At 39.1% G+C, this 20,245-nt stretch overlaps 2 protein-coding genes across 2 annotated transcripts in view; one reads left to right on the top strand and one right to left on the bottom strand.

Moving 5' to 3' along the window:
• The first annotated feature begins 1,783 nt into the window (after positions 1-1,783).
• Positions 1,784-2,455, top strand: LOC128871739 (uncharacterized). The gene has a single exon (XM_054113766.1). It carries the CDS (start codon positions 1,784-1,786, stop codon positions 2,453-2,455), a length of 672 nt encoding a protein of 223 aa, XP_053969741.1.
• Positions 2,456-5,563: 3,108 nt separating this feature from the next.
• The window catches only part of LOC128871736 (translation initiation factor IF-2-like), a 53,655-nt gene continuing 38,973 nt past the window's right edge, over positions 5,564-20,245 (bottom strand). Inside the window, exon 2 of the mRNA XM_054113752.1 lies at positions 5,564-6,670. Coding sequence (XP_053969727.1) covers positions 5,564-6,670 — 1,107 coding nt within the window. The remainder of the gene's footprint in view (positions 6,671-20,245) is intronic.

The raw sequence follows: 20,245 nt of genomic DNA, 5'->3' as shown, positions 1-20,245 counted from the left end.
GGTGAAATATTAGAAAGAGAAGGTTCTATAAAAATGTGTGAATTAACAAGTAAAATAATACCAGTAGCAGTGTGACTCACAAATCTTTGATAGGGACTCCGGCAGATGCTCGAACAATCTCCGCTAAATTGTGGTATTCGTGTTAGTGTTGTTTTACTTGTATACGCAAATGGCGAGGGGTACATAGTATATATAAAGTAAATATTTCTCTTCAAGCAAGCGCGCATAAAGTCGTGTGGAACTATCCGCTCGGATGTTTTTGAGGGCCAACTAAAATCCAAAAATCGAGAAATCAAACAGTCTGCAACAGTCGAGGGTGTCCGATATCCATGAAAAAACATCTTGTTAAAAATAATGTGCCATTCGGAGGCAGCATAAAACTGTCTGGAGGGAAAATATCAACACGCACAGCATAAACAATGAAAGGAGCTCGGTCAAATATGTTACCTAATAGAGGATGTAAGCGCCAATTATTTATATTTATAGTACTAATAATAACATTGGCTTAGTTTCTTAAAAAAATTGTATTTTTATAGATAATTAATTATTGACCCTTAACGGCCGAGAGCTTTTTTTGTAATACTCGCCCATAAGACGACGGAAAATTAGGTGAAGTTCTAAAACGTTTATAAGGATGTAACTTAAACTAAGCATTTAAACTGATTTATTTAGATATGAATTCAATATATTTACTTGATTTGTAGTTTTATAAATGAAATTAATTTTTAAAAGTATGATATTTTTCGAAGAAATTGCCAATGTGTAGTGATGGATTTGCGGGACATGTTGAACAATATGTGGTTGTTTATTTACGGCCGCCTTTAATCTTTCTATAGGAACATACTCGACAGTCCATGTTACTTCCAAGCCGAGGAATATGCAATTTCCCATTAAGTCGATTTTCAATTTCAGAGGTATTACATTTCTCTTGGGGCTGAACTGTTCTTCGAATATCTCCTCTTAATTTGATAATTAACTTTTTAACAAACTGTAGATGAGTCATGGGCTTCTCTTTTCTTTCATCTCGGTTGGCCCCAAGTGCTGAGCACAGTAACTTGCCTTTTATCTTTCCAGGCATTAAGTAAAAATATATTTTTGCACGTTGTAAGCTTCTAAATCGCAAACTACACTCCATTGTTCCGTGCGGCAGATCTGTTGTGAATGTTTCACAATATTTACGCCTAAAGACGTTATATTACAGCCAATATTTCTTGACAGTGTATGATCAACAACCCTTGGGGGAACCTGTTATCCCTATTGGGCGCGTTCCCAGGTGATGGATAGGGGTACGCCTCCCAGATATGGAAGGTAGGAGAGTAGATCTCTCGCGAACCACACAGGTCGAAGACGTAAACTTCGTTAAAAAACTCCCTCAACCCAAGGTGTGATGCGACCCGTGCCTATTGGGTGGATTTGGCAGGCGGGGGACTAAATAAGGCTGTCTTCGTACGGAGCCCTCCTGATATCAGGCCGCCTCAGGTTGTAACGGTGGCCTTGCCATGGTATGGGGCGCTGCCATGGTCGACGGGATATTTCCCCTTTATCCTCTTTGGTCACCGCGTAGGGCGACATGCGCAGCTCCCTTGGCGGGGCAGGTGACCGTACGAATTAGATGAAATGCTGAAACAAAAAATTAAAAATTCGGATGACACGTGGACAGAACTACAGAACAAGCAAACAGACAGACAGGAGGAAGTGACGGACGCACTTAAAAAACAGTCAGACAATTGGACAAGACGTACGAGTAAGGACGAACTGAGGATGACGGGGTCATCCTCAGAGGATGGCATCCAGCCAAGAAACAGTTGAGGGCAAAGCTGTGGGCTACAGTACGCCAACAACTATAAATCAACCAACAAGATCCGCTAAAGCCATGGGGCAAAAACGTGGTAATAAAGGTCCCTCGAGGTATAAACTTTACCAGAGGTCTTTCGCTATCCTTGGCAGGATTCGAAAAAACGAGACCGAAAGTAAAGTTCATCCCAAAGATGAGACCGACAAGGCAAGATGTCAAAAGGTGGTTGATGAATACTTGGCATTCCAAGCCGCCAACAGGACAGATGGGAAGGTCGAAACTGGGAAGGTAACAAAGAAGCACAAGATATCGGATCAGGATGCAGTTGCCCCCAAACCTATCAAGCGATTTTGTGAGGTGGCACGGGACCATCTCCAAATGGCATTGGTAGACGAAATCTCTAACCGCGGAAAACCAGTGCTTGACAAATGGTCAGAGATTGAGGCACGGTTGTCTCGCATAGTCGTTGACCATGTCATGGCAAACCCGGAGGGCCAAACACCAGGTTTCGACTCGGTGGAGGTAGTCCGCGGTTACCGTGTCATTAAATGCGATGACCAATTCTCATTGCATTTTCTGACAGACGTGATTGGTAAAATCCACCGACGTGAAAGCACCGACGTGAAAGGGTTCAATGGGAAAACGTACAATATCTACTAAAAACGGATAGAAGGTAATCCCAGAACATGTATTGTAGCTAAAAAACACTTAAACACATGTTTAATTCCATTATATAGTTCACAGGATGTGACGGCAGTTGAGGTGGAAGCCACTGACGGAGTCAGAATAACGCTTGCCTCTATATACATGGCACACGAAAGACGCCGGTCCGCCTGAGGAGGCCCGTAAACTTGTGCAGGAAAACCCGAACAAAACCCTGCTTCTCGGATGCGATGCCAATGCAAGGCATGCTGTATGGGGAAGCTCCGAAACAAACGACCGAGGTGAGTCTTTTTATGATTTCATAATTAACACTAACTTGTCGGTATGTAACAGGGGTAACCCTCCCACTTCCACCTTTCCAAGTACGGAGTACTTCAGGAGATGGGAGGAAGGGATCGATGTTACCCTAATGTCTGAAAACAGCTCAGTAAGGTTAGACAATTGGAGGATCTCTGATAAAAGGTCTTTTTCGGATCACAGCTGGATCCTGTACGATCTGGATCTTAATGTGGATTGTCCTTACCGTATAGAAATCCACTAAGAACCAACTGGAAAAGGTTCAGAAACATAGTCAATAAAGGGATAGGAGAGATTTCCATCCACAAAATCACTCTAACCGAAAACCTTGAGAGTAGGGTCACAACACTGGAGAAGGCATTTAGTAGGGCCTACAAAACGTCCTGCCCCATAAAATTTAGCAAAATATCCCATCCTCCTTGGTGGAGCAGTGAGCTCTCAAAACTAAGGGAAAAATCTAGATCAACGTTTAACTTCAGCTACTCGACAGGAAATTGGCAATTGTACAAAGAGAGTCGGAGACAGGGAAGAAGGGAATTAGGGCCGCCAAGAAAGTGAGCCGGAGCGAATTTTGTTCGTCAATCGAATCCACCAGGGATTCTGCCAGGCTTAGCCGTGTTTTGTCGAAAGATCATTCAATGGCTTCTTGGGTCAAGAAGCCTGATGGTACTTGGACAGCTACGACAGAAGAATCGCTAGAACTTCTGCTAAACACGCATTTCCCGGGGTGCAGCGTCCACGAAAGTGGGAGGGAAAGTATCAGGCGGAGCCAATATAATCCACAGCATCTTGCAAAAGAAATAATTACAAAGGAGAAAGTTGCATGGGCAATTAAATATTTTTCACCTTTTAAATCTCCGGGGCCAGATGGGATCATCCCAAAGATGTTACAGGAAACCTTGGACTGTATCCTACCATGGCTAGAGGAAATTTTTAAAGCGTGTTTAAACCTAGGTAATATTCCAGATAGATGGAAACTAGTCAAGGTCGTCTTCATTCCAAAAATAGGCAGGAGGGGACATGAATCAGCGAAGGACTATAGGCCAATAAGTCTTTCGTCTTTCCTGTTAAAAATCTTTGAAAGGCTTTTGGATATATATCTTAGAAGCTCTTTGGAGAGCTCTGGTATATCTACTGCACAACATGCGTACCTTAAAGGCAAATCTACGGAGACAACGCTTCACGAGGTAATCCGAACAATAGGCGGCTCTCTAGAGAACAAACATTATACCACGGCGGCATTCTTGGATATAGAAGGCGCCTTTAACAATGTTAGTACAGATGCGATCCAACGGGCGTTGGTAGACTTAGAAGTGGACAACTGCATCAGTAATTGGGTCATCTCTATGCTAGAAACCAGGATCATCAAAGTTAATATGGGTAATATCAACATAACCAAGAAGGTCCACAGAGGCACCCCACAGGGGGGAGTATTGGCTCCACTTTTCTGGTTATGCGTTATTAGCAAAGTCTTAACAAAACTTAATAGAGGTGGGGTAAAAGTGGTGGGGTACGCTGATGATGTGGTGTTAATGGCGTCAGGACTGTGTCCTAATACGATCAGTGGGATCATCCAAAGGGCGTTAGGCGAGCTTAACTCTTGGGCCACAGGCTGTAGAAGCTGCAATCAGGAAGAATCTACGGAAATAGTCTTCCACTATCTGTGTGAGTGCTCAAATCTGGGTGCCTCACGTCACAGAACGCCGGAGAAATTCTCGATGGTTAACTTGAAAGAAAATGCAGAAAAGAAAAAATACGATATAGGCAGATTCCTAGTTTCGACTAATAAAAAGAAGTGGTTCTACAAGTGATGCATCAAAATGGCATTTTACGTGCTAGTTGGTCTGGGCTGTGTCACTCAGCCAACATCTCCACCGTCACCGCCACCACCACAAGAGGTTACTCGAAAATATCGAATTTGGGCGATTTTTTCTTTTCTAATTACAGAGATATTTATTTTTTGTGTTTTTAAAGTATAACGCTGTAAGAGAAGTAGGCGTGGTTGCTGCCTAATTTCACCCATTTCCAATAGCATTGGTACCTTTCACAAAAGTAATTTGTGCACGAGTTTCGTTCAGAAAATTTCTATTTTTATGCTCAATGTATTGCACTGCTTTTATATGTCCAGGGGAGGTACCCCTAGGTAGTGACCAATTATAACCATTTTTTAAATTTAAAAATTAAACTAGATTAAACTAAACATGCTTACAAAATTTCATTTTCCTAGGAGCTCTCCTATTTTTTGTTATAAAATCTATTAAATCACACCACTGTGGGGCGCCGCACAACAAATTAAGATATTCGGCGATAAATGAATCGATGACATGTTGCGCAGTAAGGTTGCTAGGCAAATGATGGAAGAATCGCATATTACAGATGTTGCGCAATAAGGTTGCTAGGCAAATGATGGATGAATCGCATATCAAAATGTCGCGCAACAATGTGGCTAAGCAAATCATGGATGAATCGCATATCACAGATGTTGCGCAACAATGCTGCTAAGCAATTGATGGTTAATAATGTAGTAAATGGCAATGATGAAAACTGTGGCATACATTTCGGCGGTGGAAGATTTTGAATCGCTAACTGATATGTACAACACCTATGCATTTGTATATTATTTACGAAATGTAGAACACGATATGTATATCACAAAAACCTTCAAATTATATTATGCCAGTATTTTTAAATTTATTCATAATATCGTAGACACTTTTTAACTTCAAACTTAATGCTAAACAATTAAATAAATGCAGTATGAAAAGAAAAAAAAAAAAACAACAAATTATCTAAATTTATTTTGTGCGCTCAGTTGAATGTGTCGCGTGGTATCACCGCTTCTGTGTATTGGTAGAGTCGACGATTTGGTGGTCGATTCTGTGTATTTCGTAGCGGATTAGTCTGGCTAAGTGATCCCGAGTCCAGAGCGGTTTGTACGCCGCCTTGAGCAGCCAATGTTCGACACTTATCTGAGATGGGTTGCACGCGCGCACGAGCCGTTAATACAATATGTTGGTGTCTGGGATCCGTTTGGCCTGCGCTCAGTTGTTGACGTTCGCAATGACCGTCGGGATAACAGGTGTGAATGAGACGCGAATAGGGGCGGGTGTCGCCCACTGGATTTTGCTTTTCGACATAATGACTCAGTTTACCGACTTCTGACTGTGATATGTAATTGCCCGCCACACCATTCACGGAATTGTCAACAGGAGGTTGGTATTGTGCGCCCGAGTTGGCTGCTCCACCGCTGATACCTAGGGCTTTGTTTTCCTGTGCGGAAGTAAAATATTGATGCTGTAGTTTACTGCCTTGATTGTAGAATGTTTCTGATGATGGTGCTGGTGCTGGCGCTGGGGGTGGTGGTGGTGGTGGTGTCAATGAAGTTGGTGGAGTTGGTTGGGAATATTGCTGTGGTAGCAGCGGATTGTAGTTGGGTGTGTAGGGAATGTTGGCACCAGCAGCCGCGTTACCATACTGCTGACCAGGCACACCAGTGAGAGGCTGATAATATGGCTTTGGCTGCATTGGATGTGGTGGGGGCAAGTATTTTTTTGGACCATCTGCGAATTGGTTATTGTCAGTTTGATGAGACAGTGGCCCATTTATAACTGCTGCAACTAGTTTGGCTGGTTCTGAAATTGGTAGCCTACGTTCGAGGTTGAGTTGACTTGACTGAGAGAGTTTCACTTCATAATTTTTGCCTATAGGTCCAATTGGGCGCACTACAGCTGTCAAGATGGGGACGTGTGTGGGTGCTTGCACAGGCGCACGATTGGCACAAGGCGTCTGTTGCGATGGCGGTGGAACGCCGTATACGGGATGTGGCCAGCTATTTGTATTGAAAGGCGGCTGTCCTGGCTGGAAATTGTGTGCTAGGCACTCGTTGGCGATCGAGGTGAGAAATAGTGCTGCGAACTGCAAACGTAGAGAGTTTATGTTTTAATTCTGTTCAACTGATTTTTTTTTTTAATTATTTAGTTACCAGTGATGTATGATGCATACTGCTTTGAATATGTTGTTGGAAAAAAACGGTTTGTTTTTTGTTGGTACTAAAATAATAACTACCGCTCCGAAATGTACGATGGTTTAGCTTTCGTTGTCTGCTCACAAATGTTGCTGCTGCTGGAATTGAGAAGACGACTTTGACCATTGACGTTAAGTCAAATATTGGTTTTGTCGTTATTCGTCTTGGTTCAACAATTTCGCATGCCTTTTGTTTTAATAAACAGGTTTGCCTACCAGTATGAGATACGATTTTGTTTAATCAAATTAAGACAAAGCGAAGGCATAAATAAAATATCAAAATATGAGAAACGGCATTCGGAAATGTAATGGGAAGAAAATTGACTGGTTGTATTGTAATAAAACAAAGCCATCACTCATAGAAATGAAAAAGAAGGCAAATAACTTTTGGTCATCACGAAAAAAGTCTATTGTTGTTGCAATCGAATAACAAGTCGTGTTACCACCAGCTGCCAAATGCGCGCGCCAGAGAGAAATATAATCTTACAGTTTGCATGCACGTGTGTGTGTGGTCAACTCCACAGTAGTCACGCAAGATCTTAAAGATCAACATATTATTTTTGAAAGATGAAGATGCGACAAATGAGTGGAACGGTTGGCTGGTTATGATGAATGAAGTTAGCACTTCCACCGCATTCGCGTATCGCTGGAGGCGTAAAGTTGCGCAGCTGTTGACGAGATAGCTGTCGACGAGCTATCTGCCTATCTGTCTATGTGCAGATAGTCGATTGTATTGCAAGTAGCAATTATAAAGAAAGTGTTATGTAAAACTAATAGAAAAGTAGGTCTAAGCTCGTGTGGAAGCCAGCTTAAAATACATATTCGATGAATGTTTTCCAAAACCTTTAAATAATCGCATAAATTTATTTGAGGAAAATTGTGTGCGTATAATACCATCAAGAAATAATAACACATGGAAATACTACAAAAATAATAATGAATATTTCTATTGAATCCCTTTAGGTTAGGTTAGATTGAGATTGGACGCTATGCGTTTTGTGAAGCCGCGGGGAATTACGAATTACTTCTGTTCCCTAAAATAAGTCCGCCCTCAAAATATGTTTCTTTAAGTTCACAATATTCATGAAACTGATATCTGAAAGTATTTAAAAAAATAACTACCGAGTGTTTGATAATGTCAAACAAAAGCAGAGAAAATCGTTTTTAAAATTGTTGGACTGTGTGATTATTGCGAGCAGCCTTTTCATGGCAGAAATGCACTCGAAAGTTTATCATTGCCTGTCGAGGTGCGATCGCTTATCTATCACTTGGTGTTTCAAGTCACCACGCGTTACGAACTCGAATCCACCGATTGGTGCTCGTCACAAGCTTATTTATCAAAGGCGGAGATAGTTTTAGGTAGAGCAAAATGTGGAGGCATTCATGCAAGTTGCATTCAAAGTAGCCAAGATTTTTGAAAAGCAAAAACAACAAAAACCCAGGATGGCTTTTAGATGTCGATACAAGTTTTTTGAAAGGTTTTTGCGTTGACAAAACATCATCCCTTCATGGGATCTTCATATTTGTTGGTAAAATAGAAAGGCAAAGGTATCCACCGTAGCCGTAGGGAATTAAAGTGGTGGCGTACGCGGACGACATAGTGCTTATGGTTTCAGGAATGTTTCCAACCACAATCAGTGAGATTATGGAAGGAGCTCTGGTATTACTCAGCAATTGGTCCACGGACCGTGGTTTAAGCGTAAACCCGAGAAAAACTGAACTGATGCTATTCACCAAGAAAACCAAGGTGCCAAACTTTAATCTCCCAAAACTAAACGGCGTCAGCCTCACGCTAACCAAACAGGCCAAATACCTAAGGGTTATCCTGGACCCCAAACTCAGCTGGAAGTCCAACGTAGAGAACAGGGTAAAGAAAGCGAACATAGCACTTTACACATGTAAGAGAATGTTGGGAAAAAAATGGGGTCTCCAACCAAAATTATCCAACTGGTCCTACACAGCCATTGTAAGGCCAATACTAACATATGCGGCACTAGTTTGGTGGTCTGCAACAGAAAGGAAATACAACAAAACTAAGCTGAACAAGATACAAAGAACAGCGTGTATCCTAACTACAGGAGCGCTTAGCACCAGTCCTACTGAAGCGCTCAATGTACTAACACATCTATTGCCATTAGATTTACACATTAAAACAATAGCTACTTGCAGCGCGGTGAGACTCAGATACATAGGAAGCTGGACAATAAGGCCTTACGGTCACTGCAAGATCCTCCTACAGGGACCCCCGCTGCTCAAAAACGGATCAGACAACACAGTCCCCGACCTCAACTTCAAGAAAGGCTTTACGGTACGCTTTCCACCGAGAGCCGAGTGGAGCAAAGGAGAGGTGATTGGAAGACACGATATCGAAATCTATACCGATGGTTCTAAGATGAACTGTGGTGTGGGAGCTGGCTTCCATTCGGAGCCACTCAACCTATCTCAATCAATTCGTCTTCCTGATTATGCCACCGTGTTCCAGGCAGAACTTTTAGCGATCAGAGAAGCATGCAAATCCCTAGAACTCTACAAGGTAGTTGGTGCAAGAGTAGCTATCTTCTCAGACAGTCAAGCAGCTATTAAGGCCTTAGACTCCAACTACATTTCATCCAAACTGGTCCTACAGTGTAGAGCGGAGCTGAAACTGCTCAGCCATTGGCTTGAAATTACCCTGATATGGGTTCCCGGTCATAGGAACATACGAGGCAATGAGATAGCGGATGAGCTAGCAAGAAAGGGCTCAACACTAGACATAGCAGAGGCGGTGGCAGTTTCCACCCCACTGAACACACTAAAAGCATCTATTGCTTCACACTATCATGCTTTAGCCGAAAGAAGATGGAAGCAAATACCTACATGTATCACAACAAAAAACACATGGCCGTCATATAAAATCCAAAGGACGAATCACCTGTTAGGATGCTCTCCGCCAAACATTTCACGGATCACTGCAACCCTTACAGGACATTGGAAAGTAGGGGATCATGCAGCTAGACTCAATCTACCCTTCAATCCTATCTGTAGAAGCTGTCAAGCGGAAGGGGCGAAGGAAAGTCTGTTCCACTATTTATGTGAATGTCCGGGACTAGCCAGGGCACGACTCCGATCCTTCGGTAAGCCTTTCCTACAGCAAATTAAGGAGATCTCAGTCATCGAGATAAAGGATTTGCTCCTATTCTTGGACCTCACTAAATAGATCTGATTTGGAAACAAAAAACGAAAAAAAAAAAAAAAAAAAAACACATCATCATCATTTCACGAGATAGTGGTATTAAAACGGTGCTGGTAACTAATTAGGAGCATTTCAGCTAAGAAATGTTCAACCACCTCAACAACAACAACAACATCCACCGTAGCCGAATAGGTGTGTGACTACTATTCGGGAGTGCGTAGTTTCGAGTCTCCGTGCATAAAACAGCAAAATGGTAGAAAAAGTGGTGGCCCCTCGGCAGGAATGGGAATCCTTCGAGTACATTTCGGCCATGAAAAAGCTCCTCATAAAAAAACCATTCCCTATTCGGAGCAGGCTTCAAATTATAGGTCCTCCCATTTGTGGAACAATAACAAGACGCACGCCATAAAGTGCAAGAGGAGTTCGACCAAACTAATAGAAGTGTAAGCGCGAATTATTTATTTATTTTTTAAGTAAAAGTCACAAAAGCGTCAAATAAAATGGATAAAGACATGGCTTGATTGCTAAAATCCGATTCTTCTTCTTCTTAATTGGCGCGATAACCGCTTACGCGATTTTGGCCGAGTTTAACAAAGCGCGCCAGTCGTTTCTTTCTCGTGCTAACCGGCGCCAGTTGGACACACCAAGTGAAGCCAAGTCCTTCTCCACCTGATCTTTCCAACGCAGAGGAGGCCTTCCTCTTCCTCTGCTACCACCAGCTGGTACCGCATCGAATACTTTCAAAGCCGGAGCGTTTGTATCCATTCGGACGACATGACCCAGCCAACGAAGCCGCTGGATCTTTATTCGCTGCGCTATGTCTATGTCTCCGTAAAGCTCATACAGCTCATCGTTCCATCGTCTGCGATATTCGCCGTTGCCAACGTGCAAAGGTCCAAAAATCTTACGCAGAATCTTTCTCTCGAACACTCCAAGCGTCGCTTCATCGGATGTTGTCATCGTCCACGCTTCTGCGCCATACGTTAGGACGGGCATGATGAGAGTCTTGTAGAGTGTTAGTTTTGTTCGTCGAGAGAGGACTTTACTGCTCAGTTGCCTACTTAGTCCAAAGTAGCACTTGTTGGCAAGAGAGATTCTACGTTGGATTTCAAGGCTGACATTGTTATCGGCGTTAATGCTGGTTCCTAAATAAACGAAGTCTTTTACAACCTCGAAATTATAACTGTCTACAGTGACGTGAGTGCCGATACGCGAGTGCGCCGACTGTTTGTTTGAAGACAGGAGGTACTTCGTTTTGTCCTCGTTCACCACCAAACCCATTCGCTTTGCCTCTTTATCCAGTTTGGAGAAGGCAGAACTAACAGCGCGGTTGTTAAGGCCGATGATATCAATATCATCGGCATACGCCAACAATTGTACGCTCTTATAAAATATTGTGCCTGAGCGATTAAGTTCTGCGGCTCGTACGATGCTCTCCAACATCAGGTTAAAGAAGTCACACGACAGCGAGTCACCCTGTCTGAAACCTCGTCAAAAAATCGATTGCTAGTCAAAAAATCATCAGGAATGTCGATTAAGGAGACGTTGTCTTCTTCTGCAATAAATAAAAGAGTTTCAATATTTGTAATATGACGACCAAAGAGAGTTGAAACGAGAAAAATTGTTATTTTTTGTTTTTTGATAAACTTAATTTGAATTATAGGAATTTAAATAAAAATGTTGTCTAATCTTAGTTGAACTGATACCTATTTTTGATGGAATTCGCGGTGATCAGGGATTTGGTACAAACAACCTTCAATAAGTTTACTGATGGCTCCAAAATGGAAGACGGCAGTGCCGGGGTTTGAATTAGCGTACCACATTTCAAGAAGGCAATTGCAATGGGAAAAACGACTTCCATTTTTCAAGCAGAGGTCCACGTTTGAGAGCTATGTGCTAGTGAATGTCTTCGTAGATGTTCTCGTAGTGGCAATATCATCATTCTCTCTAACAGTCAAGCAGCTCTAAAATCATATTTTAGCTTCTCATTCCAATTAAGGTTAGTCAGGGAATGTTTTATAATTTTCGAAATTCTACCATCTATGAGTACTGGGTCATGAGGGGAACGAAGAGAATGATATTGCACTTTAGTGAAAAAGGGTGTAAGAAACTCTCTTCGTAGGTCTTTACATGAGCGGGTACAACGAGGCTTAATCGAGTACTAGAGAGCTCAAACGGGTACGAGGCAATCGAAAAAAGCTGGAAGCAATCCCAAACCTCAGCAGAGAAGACTTAACACTCTACACTGAACTACACTAACAGGACATTACAAACTCAATTACCACATGAAAAAAATTGGTGTGGCAGAAAATGATTCTTGTAGACTCTGTAAAGAATCATGGGCCAATACAATATTCCACTTTTTTTTGGACCACTCCTATTAATTTGACCGCAACAGTACATCTGCATAAGCAAATTTATGCGAGGAGCCTTGGTTATCATTATTATGCCCTCTAAAATCCACAATCGTCGACAGACTGCTGTTAGGAGACAATAAAATGCTTAGTAAATATTAACATAACAACAAGTGATTCCAGATAACTTTAAGGTTAAAAAAGTATTTGAACATAAACATAAATTTGTAGTTTTCAATAGTAGCTAAACCATAATAAATAAAGTAGCAGTCGGCACGAGGTATGCCACATTTATTAACTAAACAAACTGATTTTTTTTTGTAATATTTGAACTATGCGCGACGCTCAATAGTGACGTACTGTGACGACAACAGCAATTTTTTATTGTACGTACACGTATATATATCTACATATTATGTCTTGATCGTTTTTGCTTTCTTTACTTTGAAGCACTTCTTTCACTTTTCGAGCGCTTCCCGCCTTTCATTTCTGCCTACCTATACTTACTAGCTGAAGTGAGTAAATTTTGTTCAATGGGAAGTTTGTGTAGTTACTTAAAAGCTTACCGATGCGGTGGCGCGTCTGGCATTATCAACATAAATTGAACAATAATTGATACAGTGAGACCTCGATATGACCAATCTTCTTATAATGAGAAACTCCGTACCAAATAATGCTCTGATTGGTGTATCTGTTGCGAAATGAAATTCATTTTTGCGAAGATTTGTATATGAAAATTTGTCTATATATAAGTACTAGCAAACCCGGCCCCCTTCGCTGGGCATACTAAAATAGAATAGATGTGGTTTATAACAGAAAATATATGATTTTCATATTATTTATTTCTTTATTCTTTATTCAAGTGCTTTGGCATAAACAATATTTTATGTTTTTCTATTTGTTTTTGAGTAAATATAAAAGATAAATTGAAAATCAGGAAAAAAGAAGATTGTTTTTAAATTTCAAATCAACGCATATGAATAAACAATCGTCTTTTTTCCTGATCATCCATGAATTTTTCGTTTCAATTTATATGTTTTATTAAGCATTGGAGCTTTTTTAACCATTATCCATTTATATTTTTCAAAAAACGAAAAAAAATTTTTTTTCCACGAACACATAATTTCATTCGGATTTCACATTAAATTCTCAAATTTCGTAAGAAATTATTCACTGTTCCAAAATCCACTCCAAAAAAATTCACAAACAATTTTTACATGTTGCACTTACGTTTTTTCCTTATGGCATCCAAATCAGAAAGAAATATTGACACATTGTAACTCACACTGTCAATTTGACAGTTCAGTTCCGCCCCAAGCGTTAAAAAAGTAAACGACATTATGGCTGGTTCAAAAGAACGCTGTACCCGTTGCCAGTGCTCCGAATGACAACCAAACTTTACGAAACCCATTTTCAATACTTACTTAACAATGTGTGTAAGTTTGGTTTAATTCGGTGCAAAGACACGGCGGGTCCACGTTTTGGCATATATTTGGCATATATTTTGAGACCCTAGTCATCAATAGGTATGAAAATTACCCCGTATTAAAGCACTTATCAACAGCTTTCATTTGATACCCATATTGTACATACACATCCGAAGGTTACCCGGGTCCACGTTTTGACCTATATCTCGAGACCCTATCTACCAAAAGGGATCCAAACTATACGGAAACCATCTTCAATACCTCCTTAACAATGTGTGTAAGTTTGGTTTAATTCGGTGCAAAGACACGGCGGGTCCACGTTTTGGCATATATTTCCAGACCCTAGTCATCAAGAGGTATGAAAATTACCCCGTATTAAAGCACTTATCAACAGCTTTCATTTGATACCCATATTGTACATACACATCTGAAGGTTACCCGTGTCCACATTTTGACCTATATCTCGAGCCCTATTTCCAAAATAAAATATAATCCATGTTACTCGTAGATGATGTAGCTTTCGAATGGTGAAAGAATTTCTAAAATCGGTCCAGTAGTTTTTGAGCCTATTCATTACAACCAAACAAACAACCAAACAAACAAACAAACAAAGTTTTCCTCTTTATAATATTAGTATAGATATTAAAAGGAGGGGGTATGGAAAGCTTTTGCGAAGCGAAATTTTACAAATTTGTAAATGTGCCTGGTCACTGAAGACGATTTTCTTCGAAAATTGGTCATTCACTGTTGTCATTTCCTGCTACCATTCTGACCATTGACGACGCTTGAAATGGTCAAGAGGCTTTAGTTCTTAAGTCAATTGCACCTTGTAAGCGTGTAAATGCAAGTCTTTATGCATAATGTTCATCAACGACGAGCGTGAGTGGTGCAATTGTTGGGCACGACGCCGAGTTGAGGTGGACGGCTCTTCAACCACACTATTATTTGCAGTACGAGCTGTAGGAGCATGCACTGGTGTTTCCACATCTCCTACAGACCCGGTTTGCTCAAACTTTTGCAAAATGTTTCCCATTGTACGCACATTTGGAGGATTAAATTGACCGAAAAAATCACGAAGCGCGCGATATGCATTTTGATTTGAACGCCCGTTTTCATAATAAGCCTGAATAACTTTAACGCATTGCTCGATTATGTATCTTTCCATGGTTAAAATTCAGTTAGTCTAAAATTGAAAAATGTCAAATGAAATACAGAAAAAACCTTGACGTTTAGGTGTGGTACACATTCAACATCAGTCCTTAAAATTTAACCACCCTTTATAACTAAATTGTTTTGTAAATTTTGTCCAGTTTACTTCTTATTATACTCAAGTCTACAAATAAAATAATTTTTAGAAGAATTGACGACAGAACTCAAAATTCACGGAATCGCTTCCATACCCCTCAAATTTGTTATACCAAGATATCACTGTATACACACACCCGAACCCACACATAAGTATGCGTTAATATTTAATGAGCGTTACCTTTGCTTTTTGATTTATGATTGTGTGTATTTATTGTATGTAGGTTATGTTTTTTCACAATTGGAACAAAAGTCTCGAGGGAAATGTTTAAAGTGGTGAAACCATAAAAAACTACGAGGTACACATTTTTAATTTTGATGAAGATGCATGAATTGTGATATGGCAATTGGAGAAGAAAACAACTTGATGAATTGCTCGCGCCATAAGCAAGCAAGCGGATAACACCAATTCCTATTGAGTTACCTGTTATGGGCTACAGCTGAATCAGTGATGCAAGAAAATTAATGAGCTGCTGCAGTATATTAAGTAGTAGTTTGTAAACAAAATTAAATTGATTTTTGTATATAAGGTTATTGGGGCTAATTTAGTATAATTTGAAAGCAAACAAAGTATTTGAAGTGGAAGAAAAACATAAATATTATTAACATTCCGTTTGACCGAAGAAGCTGGCTAACCTTTTTTGATTTAAATTGTAAATTAGGTAGATTGCTTATTGAGCTAGGTCAGAGAATTTTATTAGCTACACTGCAAGGCACTGACTTGCGGTCTGAGCAATTGTAGAGAGAAATCTACTACAGAATTTACTAACAGGTTTTTAAGAGCGAAGTGCTGGCACAACACTAAAGGCTTGAGTAGTGAGATTCTTGCTCAGAGAAATACTTTGAATCCATGTAGGGGACACAATAGGCTTTTAACGTCGCGGTGCTAAATCGCCTCAAGATAATAACAAAGTTCTGATTCTGCGTCTCGTTCTAATACACAGATTTTTGTAAGCTCAATGTTTGAAATAGTAATCAGGTCTGAAATAAAAATACATTGATTGAGACAAAGTACCAGTACAATTTTCTTTAACCCATCTTCGGCCGCTAAAAGAATTCGACATCATTTTTCCATTTCCTTTTTAGTCAGTGCTTATAGGACCATAATCAAGAAAAATTAAAAAAAAAAAAATTCTGACCATCGGTGTTTTAGATATGGACTGGTCGAAAAATCGACCGCTGGCCAAAAATCGTCAAATATATTACAAAAAATACAACATTTATGAAAAAAATTTAGCACACGAAGTCAATTTATTTCATTTTATTTCAAATACAAATATTTTTTTGTTGTTTTATTAATAGAAAAGTCAGCTTACAAATTTTTATGATAATCATCGAAACATTTAGTATGTAAATGAATATTGCATTTTTTGCAAGTAAAAATAGTGGGTTTCTTGCAAAACTTAGACCGCCGAAATTTGTTTTCAACGCTTCTCATGACGACGTATACCCTTTCATTGATCCGAGGAAGGTTCGATGGACCTTCATCTCCATGTTCGTTTTCATACTCGACCTTGTCCTTGTCGTAATTCAATAATTCTGTTGTAACTTTGGAACGAAAATCAATTTGTGACAGTGGTTTTATCTTTTCAATTTTTGCCATCATACAATGAAGTTTCCATGCATTGACCATTGCGTTACCAAGAGCATTTGTCCGTATTGTCCACCACCATTTTTTTCCTCTCATACATATTCTATAATTTGCCACCGCATTATCATGGAGATCCACACCACCCATGCCATGATTATACTCTTGAATAACTTTTGGCTGCGGGATAGTGATAGTTTGTTTTTTCTTCCGACAATATCTTTTAGTGCTAATAATTGGATTGACTGTGGAGTTATTAGTTATAACATTGACCATTATCATTCCACCGAACAGTCAATATTTCTTGCTGATGATCAAGTAGTTAGTCAAATGTTCCTCGTATTTCTTTTTTTAAATTTCTCAAAGGAGAATCGCCCATTCTATTTTCGTGTATAGTACCAGTTGCAAAAAATCGACGTTCGTTCAGAAGGCACATTAGATGGTATGAAGAGAAAAAAGTATCAAAGAAAAGGATGTGGCACTCAGGGTCAGATACGTTGGCAAGCAAGTCTAAGACTGTTTGTGCGCCTAGACCAATAGTTTTATCGTGAGGGGTTGCTGCTCCCCCGTACAATGAACTAGAAAATAAGTACCTACTTTCAGAGCATAAGCACCATGTTTTAAACCCAAACCGGATTGGCTTTCCCTTGATAAACATTTTGCAGGAGTGGCGTCCAAAGTATGGAATCATCTGTTCGTCTATAGAGAGATTATGGCTAAACACTCCAAACTGCATAAACTTTTTGTTGAGAGCGTCAGTAATAGGACGAACCTTCGCAAAACGGTCTGCTGCGTTTAAATTCGTCTTGTCAGCGAGATGGAAAAACTGCTTAATTTTGGAGGTAAGGTACTAGTGCTGAACTAGAATTTTGGTTCACTAGTAGTGATTTTCCCTGTAGGGGTAGTACCTTTCCTATACCACAAAGATACTCACTTCCATCTCTTTCAATAAGAAAACTATTGCTAGATTTTGTTCTATCCTACATGACAGTTCCTGGCCATCGATTTCTCGACCACTAAAGTTTACGTCCATGAAACAGTAAAAATTATTGCAATATCGATATGTTACTTTTTTGTTTATCTTAATTTCATCTTTTCTCTTCACAATAAATTAAAAACAATTATTTATTTTTTTGTTTTTCATTATTTTTTCATCTGCACAAAAAACACGTAAAAATAGTGATCATTTCATTCTTTTACAAAAATCTGCCCTGAACCTTTTTTTCTTAAAAAATTATGTTCTAGAAATTAACTAAATTCCAAATTTAAAACTTGTGAAAACTGATCAATAAATTTACATTTAGTTTCTGAGATATTGGAGTCTGAAGTTGGTGGTCGAAAACTCGACCAGCTGCCTGTGTTGTTTGTGTTATGTTATTATATTTGCATACAGAAAAGGTAAAACTGATAAATGCGTACGTATTTTCGTATATGCATACGTTGGTATATTAAATAATATTATAAACATAAGTAAAGCGTGGCATTTATGACATAAATTGCATACTTTTTTCTAAAATGCCGGAAATTGCAAAATTTTAGACAAAGTAATATTGCTCTTCGCTTCTTGTCCCTCTTCCAACAGTTAGGAAAAATGTACGCGATAATCGTGAGCTGGAACGAAACTATGATAACTATGATACAAAAAATGAAACTGTGATAAGATTTTTAAAATCTAAGGGAATAAGATGGTTCAGTCACGTGTTTAGAATGCCCAAAGAGAGAACAACTCAAAAGGCAGTTGAATTAGTTAAAGTTGAAAAGTTCAGCGTGAAACGATGAAAGGTGGGAGGTTGTGAATGAAGCAATGGTTGGTGAACTGAATGAACTGTGACGATAAGAGGAAGAAAATGAAGATAATATTCAGAACGTAAGTAAGATATGATAAGATTTTTGGCAGAAAGTATTTAAGGAACTTGGAATGAGTACCATCAATACCATTCGCATTCTATTTGACATAACATAAGGACAGATCTATTTCAAAATCATTGACACATTTACATTAGAACTGTAACTGTCATAGCATAATATATATAATTACCCATAGAATGCGGCGAACATACGAATCGCTCATTTAATACATTTACATTTATTATATTTTAAGACTCTCACCAAAATATATTGGGAAACATATTAAGATTTAAGTGGACAGTACCGATTTGAATTAACCTTCAAAAACAAGTTTTTTATGAAAAAATTAGTTTAGCAAAACAGTTTTTCCAAAAACCAACTACAGATAATAAAAGTGGTTACTTTATTTTTTACAATATTTGCTGTATTTTTAACCCTAGAACACACACCCAAAAAATACCACGTAAACACACACCCGGGATACGTTTGTACCCGGGACCTTATTTTGCGGTTTTTTTAATGCTTATTCAACCGATTTCTATGATTTTTTTTTGAAATGTATATTTTAATATATAACAAGTATTTTGTCTTTTGTTTTATTCGAATATTCCTACTGGTTCCAGCGATATGGGCAAATAAAGTCAGGACATGCAACAGTGGATTTTTGTTTTTGTTGTTGTCCTGATAAATGCAAAACAAAATAATATAATTTATAATAATATACTTGTAGAGTAACAACGAATACACATTTTGGTTTTTATTTCATTGAAATATTCTACCTGGTTCAAAAGATATGTGCAAAAAGGTCGCGCAAGGTATGGGTACGTAGGTAGCAAATACACTGGTATAACTGGTTTTTGTATTTTATATGCAGCTGCAAGGGTTGTTTTCACACGAGGTGTTGTTATAAATGCTGCCTGTTGATATTTTCATTATTGTTTTGGTGCTTAAAAGTGTAAGAAGTGAAAATATAAGTGAAAATAAATATAACTGAAACTATAAATAACTGGATACGAAATGACTTCAAGAAGAAACGAATATTTATCAAGTGCAGCATATAGAGGGTAAAAAATGTAAAATAAGCAACAATGTTAACATATACAATACTAATTTTTTTTATTATGCAGGCTAACTGAGGAACAGCGAGAATTATATATACATACAATCTTTATTTGATGAAATTTGTGACGATGACGCTCCCTATGACTTTGACTCAGAAGATGAAGAAGAAATTCAATTCAATGATATTGAAATTGCTGATGACGATGCTGAAGTTTCGCAAAGTGCCGCAGAAGTATTACCTGATTATGCGGACTATGAGGATGATGAAGAAGACGATGAAGAAGAAGAAGTAGAAGAAAATAATGAATTACCTGCTAGTGGCGAACAATTTGTTGCACGTGATGGTACTGAGTGGATGAAAGAACCAAATGTAAGTCGTCAGGTACTCAGACAAAATATTATAAGAGAACGTTCTGGACCAGCTAGATGCACTGAAATGTTGTCAATAGAGCAAACATTCAAATGTTTCATGAACATTGAAATGGCTGATATAATTATGCGCCACACAAATAAGTTAGCAAAAGAAACTTATAATGCTTACAACAATGCGCATCCAAACACAACTCCTAAGTCATGGACGCCTGTGTCAATAACAGAGCTGCATGCATTTTTTGGCATACTTATTATGACTGGTGCGAACCATAGCAATGGAGAACATGTTCGAGATTTATGGAGCGTCAAAAACTATCCTTTATATTGCGCCACAATGGG

Source organism: Anastrepha ludens, chromosome 2 (genome assembly GCF_028408465.1).
Source record: "Anastrepha ludens isolate Willacy chromosome 2, idAnaLude1.1, whole genome shotgun sequence".
NCBI classification, from domain to species: Eukaryota; Metazoa; Arthropoda; class Insecta; order Diptera; family Tephritidae; genus Anastrepha; species Anastrepha ludens.
Note: the sequence above shows the minus strand (reverse complement) of the source record. Positions and strands in the feature narration are given on the sequence as shown.